This window comes from Xiphophorus couchianus, chromosome 18 (assembly GCF_001444195.1).
Source record: "Xiphophorus couchianus chromosome 18, X_couchianus-1.0, whole genome shotgun sequence".
Lineage (NCBI taxonomy): Eukaryota > Metazoa > Chordata > Actinopteri > Cyprinodontiformes > Poeciliidae > Xiphophorus > Xiphophorus couchianus.
The window spans coordinates 22,885,546-22,899,231 of record NC_040245.1 but is presented as its reverse complement, the minus strand read 5'-3'; the positions used below and the strand labels follow the sequence as shown (position 1 = coordinate 22,899,231).

The 13,686-nt window shown below is 41.8% G+C and overlaps 1 protein-coding gene across 3 annotated transcripts in view; it reads left to right on the top strand.

The window, feature by feature from the left end:
- Positions 1-11,607, top strand: part of LOC114133235 (protein jagged-1b) — a 55,046-nt gene extending 43,439 nt beyond the window's left edge. For 2 of the 3 annotated variants that reach the window (XM_027998968.1, XM_027998970.1), the window contains 8 exons: positions 1,239-1,358; positions 2,578-2,691; positions 6,846-6,959; positions 8,932-9,045; positions 9,378-9,424; positions 9,609-9,785; positions 10,304-10,454; positions 10,545-11,607. In XM_027998968.1, the coding sequence (XP_027854769.1) occupies positions 1,239-1,358; positions 2,578-2,691; positions 6,846-6,959; positions 8,932-9,045; positions 9,378-9,424; positions 9,609-9,785; positions 10,304-10,454; positions 10,545-11,011 (1,304 nt within the window). In that variant the 3' untranslated portion in view covers positions 11,012-11,607. The remainder of the gene's footprint in view (positions 1-1,238; positions 1,359-2,577; positions 2,692-6,845; positions 6,960-8,931; positions 9,046-9,377; positions 9,425-9,608; positions 9,786-10,303; positions 10,455-10,544) is intronic. The other variant, XM_027998969.1, reaches the window with a different exon arrangement.
- The last annotated feature ends 2,079 nt before the right edge of the window (positions 11,608-13,686 follow it).

Sequence of the window (13,686 nt, the reverse complement as noted above, 5' to 3'; positions counted from 1 at the left end):
AATCTGAAGCCTGTACGACTTTGTGATGAATTACAGTTCACACCCCGGACTACTTGGTGCAGACATTTTCAACTTTACACACAGAGTACGGAGTACATCGCGGGAGCAACTAAATCAATCACTAGTTGCTCCCGGAAGCAATCATGATTGCGGAAGTTAACTAGTGATTGCTTCCGCAGTCATTAGGAGAGGGAAGTCTGCGCCTCCCTTCTTAGGCCGGTTCCTCCACGACCCGACCTCAGATTAGCAGAGGATAATTAAGGATTAGATTTTTTTATCACTCTAAAAAAATAAGGTCAAACTCATAAACCAGTTCAGACTTACTTATACCTTATTCACAGAACTTGGTAACTGCAACATAGCTACAGCACAGGCAGAGGACTTAAGCACCTGCATCATTTTTTATGACTTCCAGAAATGTTTAATCTGCTGTAGATTCGTTTTTAAGCCTGACACCTCTTTTGTTACTCCTCTGGCTGCTTGCAAGGAAAACCTAAAATAAGACATTTAAAGATCAGTGTAAACATTGTGCACTTTTACAAATCTGTTGTTAGCATTCATTACAAACATGGCTCTCCAGGCCTGAAATCAACAGGCATCATCAGAGCACATGAAGAGCTTCACAGAGCTTTGCATGTTGACCAAGGAAAACCCTGCCTGCCTGCAAGACGGAGAAAGTGGTGCATGCTGTCAGCTTGTCAGGCGTGGTTCTTTACACATGACTTATGGATTCCCGAACAAGATAAAAGAAAAGAAAAGCACCTGAAGTTTTTCTGCAGACTGTAGAAGAGTTAGATCCTCTGTCCCAAAGCAAGAGGTGGAGTCCGGCTTGTGCCCAGGGGACGGAGTATTGTGGAGAGGAAAGGTGATAGCCTTGGGTAGAGCGATTATGGCGCGGCTCTCTTTGCTAGGTGTGGCCCTGAGCAGTTTGTGCTCATTCAGACGGGCACTTTAAAGGACGACGGAGAGACAAAGGAACTGTGGGAAACGAAGATGATCAGGGAAAGTTTTGCTTTATTCTTTTTCCAGAGCAGAGACAACAGGCCCTGCAGCTATCTGCTGCACAGTCAACAGTGACCTGGATTCACCGTAGATTTTCTGCACCCATGTTAAAGAAACATGGCTGAAAACCAATCTGCATTTTCATTGCCTCTACATTTCAATATAAGTGGGGTTTTTTTTGCGAGTTTTGCTAAAACATTAAACACTATTTTAAAAATATTTCTTCATGTTTCCAGATCTTAACTACTGTGGGACACACCAGCCCTGTCTAAACGGCGGGACCTGCACCAACACAGAGCCAAACGAGTATCAGTGCGAGTGCCAGGAGGGTTTCAGAGGACGCAGCTGTGACATCGGTGAGAGCCGCGGTGCATCAGTTCAAAACAGTCCCCTGTTTTGAACTGTATTGAAACAGTTTTGAAACAGTCCTCTGTTTTGAACTGTATTGAAACAGTTTTGAAACAGTCCTCTGTTTTGAACTGGCAGAGGACACATAAGAAGTAAAAAGTGAAAACAATGTCGAAATAACACATTTTCTTACCTGAGAAACTTTATGCTCACATACAAAACTTAAAACTGCCTTTGGCCTTTGGTTCTCTGGCTGCTGACTCTGTTAGTCGTACCCATCCATGTGAGGAACAGGGTCATTTCCTCATCTCTTATCTTCGGATGGTTCCCTCCATAGAAGCCGAGATCCTGCTTGTTTCAACATCCTGAGGCAAAAATAGTTAAAACTAATTTTAGTGGAGAGAAACCTGCGCTCATTTAACCACCGATAGTAAAGCTGAAACAGTTAATCGAATAAATCGATTATTGAAATATTAGTCAACTAATTTACTAATCAAATAATCGCCAACTGGAGCCACAGATAAAAAAAAACATTTAGCATTTTAAATTAAAAATCCTTTTGTCTGTAAATACGTTGTACTCAGAACTCCTCAAGGATCACAGTTTTAGCTTCACCTGGTTAATATTTTGTAAATGTCTTTATTAAGCACCCATTTGATATCCGATTATTAATTGGTTAGTTAAAAAATAGTCAACAAAGCATCCAAAGTCATGCTAAATCAAGCAGAAAATGATTAAGTATTTATTTAGTAATTTTGTAGCTGCAGGTGCATCCTTTGCTATGTTATTGCATTTTATGCAATACAATGTTTATTTTCTTATTAAAGAAATTCTTCTGATTTGTTGAATATTTTTGGTACTGTATTAAATAAGCTTAAATAGTTAAATAAAAAATCTACAAAATGATAAAAAAAATTTTATTTGATTAGTTGAATAATTGATTACTAAAATAATTGTTCGCTGCAGCCCTTCATGGTAGTGGTCAGTTTCTAGAGGGTGTGTTTTAAATGCCCTTTTTGTGTGTTTTAAATAACTGAACTGCTTTGAAAACCAATTAAGACAGATTGCTACTTAGTTTTCCTTCTTTTAATATTTTGCCTTTTTCTAGCTTTAAAAATGTGATGGAGTCGTCGATTCAAATTTCTGCAAAAAAAAAGAAAGAAAGAAAAAAGAAATCAAAGGTGATCCATTTTTCAGTTTTGCTTCTTGCGTCTTCCCTCCCATCAGTGGAGCACGCCTGCCTGTCGTCGCCATGTGCGAACGGCGCCACCTGTGTCGAAGACCCCAACGGCTTCAGCTGCGTCTGCTCCGAAGGCTGGACCGGAAACACCTGTGCAGACGGTGATTGTCGATTCCGCACACGTGGGAAACCTGAGCCGAGCGAGAGAAAGGGGAGGGAGCTTTAAGATTGTCTGAGATTGGTTGTAATTGGATTAAAGCCACTTAGTGACTCCAATCAATCCAGTGGAGGAAGTTAAATCAGCCTAAACAGGAGCAACCTCAACAATAATCAGTGATCTGGCCGTGGGCGTGTGTGTGTATATGTGTGTGTGGGTGTGTATCACCTGCACCTCTGCTGAGTTGGAAAAACAGAAGCAGAACTGTGAGCTTTATAAGGTCTTATTGGCATCAAATTGAGGGTTTAAAGTCTAATCCTTTGGTATCAAAGGTGGCTCCTAGGTGTGATTTCTTCCCTTCCAGAAATATCCGGACCTTGTCCGCCTCCAGCCGTCTGATGTGGTGGATTATATTTCACAAAAAGCAGCACCATATTGCCTCGCCCAAATTTTAAATTGTCGAGAAAAGCGACAATTTTGTTCCCACAAACTGGCACAAAAACCACTTGAGTTGCATCAAACGCAGAATCACAGCGCACAGTCACAGTAAAATATCAGGACCATCGAGTGCACTTTTTAAAAAATTTATCCTAGTGTCAGATCACAACCAGACAAATAATAAATGCACCTCAGCGGGCTTTGTTCACGCGCGAGAGAGCTTGTGCTAAAACATCCGGTTGCCGTTTTTCATGTACGTCCGTGAGAAAAACAGAAACGGGACCGAAGCGCCTGCCAAGCGAATATCATTTCATCAAAGTTTGTTTGCTCTGCGAGCAACCGGAGACCACTGCTAAGCATAACAACAATTCACAAATACACACGTGTTTAGAAAAGGAATGACATGTTGTTGTTGGCATTCGTCTTCATCAGTCTGCAGCACTGCAGCCTGAAGTTAGTTTTTTTTCTTACTAGAAAAATGTGTTATACCAGACAATCTGACTTGAAGGGTTATGAACACCAGCTGATCATAAGAGATAGATCTCATAGCAGCAGCAAAATACCACATGATGTTCAGTAGTCGGCTTCAAGACATCTGGAGAGTTTATTCTCTCGGCGCACATTAGACACAGAACAAACCGGGGTCACAGAGGTTTATTTCCAAGATCCCTTTCACTCTGGACTCAACGTTAAAATTGAGCCAGAATGTAGATGTTCTTTACAGAGTCTTGAAGAGGTTTTCTGGGATTCTTTAAGAACGATTCAACTTACTAGTGATAGAGGACTAGTGCTCCCTGACTCTTGCTGCCATTATTACGGACACCCCATAGCCTGGCAGCTGCAGTGGCAGCTTATACGTGATGTGCTTCCATGCAAAACAAGCGTGGCTTGTTTATCACATAATTCAAAGGAGGCCTGGCCTAATGTCAACCTAACCTACTTTTTGGTTGGCATCGCTGCAAGTCGTTTATTGCTATGCTTTTGGCACCACGGCTGCTGAGTTCATGGCGTTCTGCCCTCCCTCTCCCCGCAACAGGAAGGACCTCACAAAGCAGCTGGGGCAAACAATCCCACCTCCCCGTGCCTCCCAAAAGAACAACAACATCTACGCCCATGCAACATAGATAGGATTTTTTCACCCCCCCAAAAAATATCCGATCTGTGCCACTTACATATGTGGAGCTAATTTGGATGCATATCGGAGAGTTTTCAAAGCGTCTGGAGTCTGAACGTTCATGTTGCATTTTTCTGGCTTTTGTGTCACTGCTACGAGGGACGTGCGTCATAATTCTGCACCAGACGGTAAATCAGGACAGAAACAGTAACTGAAAATTACGATTACAAACTTAGGAAGGAGTCCGTGTCAGTGCAGCGCATCACATCACAGTCAGACCATTCTTGGCCCTGACAGCATCCCAGCAGATTTCTCCACATAAATTAGTGTCAGTTCTCCACCACAGACCATTTCTATGAGTTGTGCTCTCTTTTTCTTAGCTCCCTTCGTCTTATGATTTTGTGACGATACTGTCGGCTCCCGTTGCTGAATAAACTTTAAAATCGATCCATAAACGGCTCCATCCATTAACACTTCCGTAAACAGTGCGCTGCGGTGTGACGTCAGCGTTCTTCTGTGCTTGCGGGGCGCTTTGTGGATGTTCCACATTCCCTGCTTTCACATCAAGACTCATTGGATGTCAGCAAGAACATTTTAGCATCAAGACCTGCTGTGTGAATGTAGCCAAACAAGAACAGACTCAGACTGCTGGGCCTCCACTAAAAACCAACATTTCTTTGCCTGTTTTTCATACTAATTGAATTTTGCCCAAAGGCGTGGCACCAGATGAAAATTAACACCCAGGATGCCAGGCTTCTGTAAGGATCCTGCTGATCAGGTGATGAAAATGCAATTTGCTCTTCCATGCCGTACCTGGAACTGGTCGTGGAGGTGCAGAAACCTCTCGTACTCAAAGGGAATGTAGGCAGATTCTCCAACAGGCTGACCAAAAAAGATACCTGGAGCATATCATGCATATCAAAATGGACTTTCCACATTGGTGGTTGTGATGGATGTTCACATTTTCCATCACATAGAATATTCAGCATGCTAAATGTACTTTTACCGGACTGGATCTTTGTTGCCACCCTGCTCAAACAACAGGTGGGAATATTTTAATGATAAAACAGAGAAAGTAATGCTTTACAAGTTTACCAAATTAATGTGTTATCCTTGGCGTTTTTCACAAAATAAAAGCCAAACGGCACTCCACGCATCCGCACGCAGCCTTGGCAGGAAAAAGCTGACAACTGAATTAGTGGTGCTGATTATCTCCGGAGTTTCGAGTTTTTGTCGAATGCAAATCGAGAGTGCCAGTGTTGAGCGTACGCTGCACTCTGCTCAATTTCTAAAACCACTTAAAGCAAAAACAAATGAGGCATCAGTTAGACGAAAATCTGTGTCTACAAGAATTTTTTTCAGTGAGAGATCTTCACTTTTAATTGCAGCGCAGCATTGCAGTGTTCTCACCTTGTAATTACCCTGTCGGAAAAACAAGGCTCAGACACACTAGTCAGAAAACAGTTTTTAATGAAAGAATGTACTCAGAACGTTTATAGCCTCTTTGGTTGAGGCGTGTTTGTGGATCAGTTTGGAGCTGGACCGTGTGATCCGACGTGTCTGTGCAGCAGGTGAGATCTCATGTTGTGTGTTGCAGCAGGTGAGATACGATCACATGGTTTACGGTCTGTTGCAGCTGTTTCCACATTCCCTGCTTTCACCTCCATCAGGATAAACGGTGCTGCAAGTTGGACTCCTGTGTGTGTGTGTGTGTGTGTGTGTGTGTGTGTGTGTGTGTGTGCCACGTTGAGAGGCTTATTTTTACAAAACAAAAAAAGGGACAAACAGAAAAATAGTTTATTTTCGCTGCCGTTGTTTGCTGCTCGCATGATTAACTGTCAGGGAGGCCGACTATCTCTGTATGTGTTGTTGTTGTTGTGGGGCTGGGGCGGGTGGGATGGGCACTTCGGGGAATGCACAACGCCAGGATCGTCAAGCTTGCAGGGAATTAAAACCATAACCTCAACACAGCTCAGTTTTCGGCCAGGATTTATGTTTATAACCGATATTAATTAAAGGATTCTTTGTTTGTTATGAAATCTCGGGCTGGTTTTAGAAGACGTGCTGCTTGCTCGGTAGGATTATTGTTGCTTGGATTAGAGTAGGGGTCAGGACGATAGAAAATGGCTCCTCTGTAAGGTTAGGTAAATTGGGAAAACATGTTATGAGACATGAAGAAACCTTATGGCTGACAGATCTACACCACAGAGATGTATATTCATGGGAAAAATTAGGATACCACTGCGACACAAAGAAGTTATGTTCGGTTAGCTTCTCTCTTTGTTTCCACTTTGTTTAGATTCCTTGCCAGATAAGTGGAAACAGGCCTCCTCTGTTGCATTATTTAAGCCCACTCGTTGCCCCCCTTCGTCTCTGGCAAAAGGTTTGAAGTGTCAGTCATGAGCTTGCTGAAGAGGACTCTGTTTATCGCTGTTTGCACAACATTCAGAGCAGCAAAGACTGAAAACAGCCACAACCACAGCATGATCGTGGCATCACATGATCTTAGTAACACGCACGATGCCTACTGAATATTCACACTCACATTCCCCTTATCCAGACCAGACGCTCACGACCAAAATGTTGTTCTCTCTTTCTCCTCCCAGCGGTGCGGCAATGTGATCGTAACCCCTGCGGACGTGGAGCAACTTGTCAGGAGGCTCCTGGGAGTTTCCGGTGTCTCTGTCCACCAGGATGGACCGGCAGGACATGCCAGCTGGGTCAGTGGGTCATTTTCTTGTGGCGACACTGCTGTGTTCGGCTTGTCCTCTTAAGATGGTCGAATAAGTTATTTGCTGATTTACTCGCTATGCTAGCAGAGTTTATAAGTCCTGGGTAAAAGCAAAATAATCAACGGTCATTTATTAACGCCATCAGTGCTGAAATGATCAAGTAAGCGCCAAAAGAAAATGTTATTTATTTTGTTGTAATGACTAAGCTCTTTGGTAATATTTGTCTTTTCATTCACAAACAAACATTTACTTCCCTGTTCAGAGGTTTTGACATGCAGTTCTTGTGACGTGTTGGTTTGGTTGTAAAGTTTTCCCCACAAATGTAGCAGTCTAGAGGAGGACCGTGTACAGTTCATTCTGCAAACGCCTTTGGGAAATATATGAACTGTGTGTTGAGTAACACTTGACACCTGCATCAAATGAAATAAAATCAAGCTGTAAAATTAATTTATCTTTAATGCCCTGTTTAACCAGGGACGAAAACCTCTTGAGAGCCCCGGCAAAGGCAGCTGTTATGTTTTATTTTTTGGTTTTTTACATGTCTTAAATCAAAAGCAAAGTACAGTTGTGACCCATTCAAGAAACAAATAGTCCCTTTTATGGATTTTCTTTAGTTTAGATGCCCCTCATGTCTTCATAAAATAAAATAAAATCTCTCAGCAGCACAAATCAACCAAAAAAACAAAACCAAAAAAAACCAACATAATAAAGTGCAAAATCTGAAAAAAAAAAAAAACAACCTCTATGACATCTAAACTACTACACAAGTAGTAGTGTGTGATCATCTCTAATTTGAGGGAAAATGTGAATTTAATGCTCAAATTAAAAATGTCATGCTCAAATTAAAAAAGAGCAGGAGAAGCTAGCAGCATCTTAATGCTCACATTAAACCTCGCCAACTGAGGATTAGTCCTCTCTCTAAATGCACCATCATGTCCCTTTGGGTTCACTCGTCATTTTCACGAGCAGAGTGTATGGCTGCTTTGCCGCGGTACGAGTTTTCACACAGAAAAAAGCTGAAGCACACACTTTGTGTTTACATGCAGAGGCTCCAGGGCTGTGGAGTGAAAACTGAAACATATTTCAGGATGACAGCCACTCCTGCTCCTCGGTGTTACAGTGATATGTCACGCTGACACTTCATAATCCCTCATAGTTCCACATCACAGATCAGGAGCCCACAGCCTCACGTCTGCAGACAGACAGAGATGCAGAACATCAGGAGAGCCTCAGTCGTAAAAGTATTTACTCTCTGTGCTTCATCAGATGATTTCTGCCCTACATCATTTTCTGATAATAGACTCCTTTAAACATTTAAACTCACTGACAGAGCTGAGTCTATATTTACTGTCTGACATAGACAGTACATTTGTCTTTAACTAACAAGCTAGATTTTTTATTTAACTTTCTCGGTGCTGTCAGGGACCCTCGGGGTTCCCAGCTTTAGGAGCATTTAATGATAACATGTGAGGCTGGAAGAGGATCAAAAATGCCGTTGACTTGTTTTTACTGTTGATTTCTAAGAAAAATGTCTGACCAAAGCGCTCTGTCTACTAGGAACATTTAAAAAGTAAGATAGAATTTATTAAGGATTTTTGTGTTTTATTCATGTATTTATTTTTTAGCAATTAGATTACGATGATTTAGTTTATTAGTTTGATTTTTTTTTTCTACTCCCCTTAAAACAAATAGTGTTGTGAAATGGTTTTAATCCCTTAATTTAATTTCTCTGGTTTTGCTTCCCAAGAGCCAGATAATGTTATCAAACTTTCTCTAGGCTTTCTCATAGTTTTTATTTATTTATTTTTTTCTTTGGCTCTTTTTTTTGTCATTTGAGTTTGCATTTGCAACATGACAAAGTCAGTTAAGCATTTAAAGAAAAATAACATTTTGTTGTTAATCGGTGTGGGTTATTCTGACGTAATCTTTGTCCTTCTCCTCGGCTGCGTTGCACTTTTAGATGCCAATGAATGTGAAACGAGTACGTGCGTCCACGCCCGCTCTTGTCGCAACCTGATCGGCAGCTACCTGTGCGACTGCCTGCCTGGATGGACGGGGCCGAACTGCGACATCCGTGAGTACAGAAGAGGAGAAGAAAAAGCAAACACAAAAGGAAAGGAAATTGGTTGGAAGAGAAAAGAGAAGTGATTGTCTTGTGGCAGGTAGTGAAACACGATGAGGCTTTAAAGAGCAGCTCAGCTGCAGCACCGAGTCTCTATGGACAGGAGATCGTTTTATTCCAGCAAAATCGTTCTCACAGAATATCCCTGACAAACACAAACAGAAAAGCTCCTTTTTGTCCTTTCATTTGATGGATTTAATTCCTGCCAGGCTTATGAAGCAGAAATACCAATAATGCCATCGTGTTGTTTCATTTTATTAAAATATTGTGTTTTCTATGTCTAGGGAACAGCAGCTGTCAGGATTTGTGTTTGAATGGTGGCCATTGTGAGGTAAGAGTCCTGGCCTTTTTTGTCATCAATCTTTACTTGTTTACAACATGAAAAAAAAATACCTGAAATACTACCTGCATGTGTGTTAATGCTTGGGTCAAATCTATGACATGTCCCTTCTTTCCCTCTCGCAACTTTCCTGTGAAATCCTTGTCTAATGAAACATGTATATCCTCCCATGTAGGACCTGGTGTCAGGATCCACATGTGTGTGTCCCACTGGTTTCACTGGAAAATATTGCCAAAATGGTTTGGGTCCCTGTGACAGCAACCCGTGTCTGCACGGAGGACAGTGCGTGGCGACGGAGGGAGAGATGGCCACCTGCGACTGCCCTCTGGGATATTCGGGGAACTCCTGCGAGGTTGGAAAACTAACCAAGAATAAGAAAATAAATCATCACAGACTGGTTAATGCCAAGTATGCAAACAGAGAAGAGACTAATAAGGATTTGCTAAGGAAGACATGGGGAGAAGATGCTAAAAACAGGAAAAAAATAAACATATTTTCATTAAAAATCAATAATTTTAGTAAAGGTCATTTAAATGTGTAATAGATATTTAATAGAGATGTTAGGTGGTAGTAAAAGGTCTTTTTTAGAAATCTTATTTTCACTTACCATAGGGAATCATTTCATAATAATTTTGGATTTGTCTAAGCTTCTCTTTTTATTTGGTAGAATGATAACAAAACACCTTTACAGATTTGTTTTACTCTGTATATGGGTTCAAAGTCTTACTTGGACATTTAAAACATTTATTTGGATCTTCTCAGATATACTCACATAAATTCATTATTGTTTATTTATATACAACTATTCTGTTGAACCTCTATATAAACTGTGCAGGCCTTAAACTGCTGCTTCAAATGATCTCATTTCAGATAGCATTTGATCCTTGCAATCCTAACCCCTGCCAGCAGGGGGTGCAGTGTCACAGCTCGGAGGGAAGATTCATGTGCGCTTGTCCGGACGGTTATCATGGCAACGAGTGTGTGAGCCTCAGAAATCCTTGTGTTGAACAGGATTGTCAAGGTGAGACGCATGTTGTTGTTTTTTTGTCTTCGACTGCCAGGCAGACGTTTAGACATTTAGCGCGCTCTGACCTCTGCCCCCTCCTCGAAGGCGCCATGTCCGACACGACCCACGGCGGCCTCAGCCTCTACATGATCCTGGTGGGAATCCTGGCTCTGGTGACCATCTGTGGCTGCGTGGTCTGCACCGTCGTCTTCTCCTACCTCCATCGGAAGAGGAAAAAGCAGCAGTCCGTCCCGCAGGAGGAAGGCATCAACAACCAGAGGGAGTTTGTCAACCTGATCAGAAACGTGGACCGCCCGCCTGGACCCTCGCAGCCCCCTGCCGCCGCCACCAACACAGCGCCTCACCTTCACCCTCACCCTCACCCTCCAGCCCCAGCCCCAGTGTCACGTTGCTGCGAGGAGATTGAACTCACCCTGCCACCCTCCCCGGCTCCTTCGCACCCGTCCCCGGCTCTAAAGCCGGCCCACGCCCCCAAGCTGGACATTTCAAACCGAGAACGAGAGAAGCTGAATCGTTTCCACTGCACAGACAATCAGGAGCTGGAGGTTTGACGCTGTCCTGGACTTCTGTTTTGAGTTCGTAGCACTTTTTTTGTTGTTGTTGTTGTTGACAGGACCTTTGTCCCGTTATTTGCAACGAGTCCAGCATGGCCATTATGCAGACTGCAGAGACCTTTGACCTTCATGGCTCTCAGCTAATTCTTGAGGAAGAAATGCTGCTAAAACGGAAGATCAGAAGTCTTTCATACAGTGGCATCCTTGGGCATCATTTGGTGGCAAAAAAAAGCTGTTTTTTTTTATTTTTATTGCAACTTTAGACTGAAATCTGAACATTTAAAAACCCGCCTTTGAGTGCCTGCATTTCATACAGGAGAGCCCTTTATCGTGTTCTGATGCGCCATCTGACGGGCGTCCAGAACGTCGTTTCCATTTCTGAATCAATGGATGTTTCGCACTTGGTGACATTTGGGTTGTTGAGTGTTTGTGAGCGTGCCTGTCAGTGAATGAAAGAGTGTAAATTATGAGTGTATATGGTGGAGAAAAGGTCAGAAACATATTACTTAAACAATAAAATAAAGTTGATCTACTCGTCAAAAAGGGGAGTTTCTGCTCCTGAAGAAAAGGCTTTAAAGCCTCATGTTTTTTTTGGGTTTTTTTTAAAAACCACACTGTTGCCTGTTTTGTCTCTGTAAAAGATGTATGTTTTCTTATTCATATTGGCGTGCAAAAAAAAAAAGAGAAGCTGTTTTTGTACATAAATATATTGTACATATTGACGCTGTTTTTGTACTGTGGTTCAGTATGAAAGTATCGCTGTATTACTTTGCTCCGTTTGTCCCTTTTCACTTTCCGTTCGGGATGATGAGCACACGTGGATTGTAATAAAAGTGCATTTACCAACTTTTGTTTTACGTCTTATTCGGAACTGGGAATTTTCACTCTCACGACCTGTGCATCACTGACGTTTGAAAAGAGAATAAAGTGCAGCTAGTGATATTAACAAGTCCAGGGAAGGAATAAATTATGACAGCAGAGTCATATAAAGTTATCACTATCTTCGGGGATCTTCTCGGTTTTTGGGGTTTTTTTTTGCAACTGCATCTTTTAGCGGTCGCCACAGTAGGTCATCTCTTTGTATTCACCCTCCTCAACCGTCTGCATATCAGTATTTCTACTCCCGTTTCTGAGGTCTTTCCCTTTCCCTCCACTCCAGCAGCATTTTTTTTTTTTTTGCCGATTTACCCCAGGTACTTCTGCTCATCCACTTTTAATAACCTCCTTCACCTTGCAGTTTCTCGGTCCCACCTGCATTCTTCCATTCAGACATGCTTTGGATGTGAAATGACTCCTTGCATAGATGTGTGCAATATAGAGCATGTACAGTGCCGGCTCATTTATCAGTGCTCTACCCTGATGCTGATGTGTAAAGAGCTTTCTAATGAATCCATCTTTTGTTGCAGCAGCAGCATAATCTGATGTTAAAGAATAATTTTTAGCAAAGATGGCTGCTGGTGAATCATCTCTCTTTCTCTAAGCTGTCTTGTTGGCAGAAATGTTTGTTATACATAGTATTAACTGTGGGCATCTTATTGAAAAAAACAATCTTAACTCATTTTTGTTCCCCCCCTCATGAATGAAAGTACTGCCTGTTTCCAAAACTTTCAGTCTGTGCTGCTGTAATCAGGTATTTATATGAAAGGTTCCATCCATCTTTACCAGGAGTACCAAAATATATGTACACCAGCATTTCATCTGATCGCCCATCAAATATTGCTGAAATGATTAATGCAGAGTACAAAACGACTGTGTGAAAGGAAAGGTCTTGATAGTCGAGGCAGAGCAAAGAGACTGTCAACGGCAAAATGAATGTCACAAACGTGACCTCCATCCTGAGCAAACAGCGGCGGGCTGGAAATGAAAACAGGCTTCCTGTCTCCGTGCCGGTCTGCAGGAAATGTAGGAAACAAGAGTTTACACACACGCGCTGATGTAAAGATATATGTACGAGATTTTCTCTTCACCTGCTGTGCAGCACAGGATGTCGAGGCCCAGTCTGCAGATTAGAAAGTTTACCATGGGCACTGACTCTGAATCTAAAGAGCTGCTATAATGCCTTGTGTCATTAACTTTCTGCCTATATTGTACCACATACCTCTAGGGATGCAGCTAAAGCTTACATTTCTGTTTGTTATTACCAGTCACAAAGCTTTGTTTATTGTCTCCTAATAATTCATACGTTTCTCCTTCAAGCCAACTAGTTTGTATAGGAGTTTCCTGTAAGCCTATCTATGCTTATAACAAATAAAGCTAATCCAGTGCAAGCCACATTTAAGCAAAACAACAAGTTCAGTTATGATTAAAGAGAAAAAAAGCGTGGATAATTTAGTTTGTCTAGCTTTGACGCAAATAAAACATTACTGAATGGGTTTCAGGGCTCATTAGAAATCCGTCAGTTGTGATTATTTTCAGGCAGATGCAGATTTGAGATTTTATAAATCCTGTCTTACAGAGACATCTTGTGGCCACAAGTAGGCACATTTTAAAACCGCTCATTCATGCTTTTTTTTTTTTTTTTTAAATCACAACAACTGTATATGTCGGCCTTTTGAATTTAACGTGAACATTAAATAACAGTATTGATGCATAGATACAACACAGAAGGTGCTCTTGCAGTTCTGAGAGAAATTATCACCTACTAATAGGATGAAATAATTTCTAATTGTAAG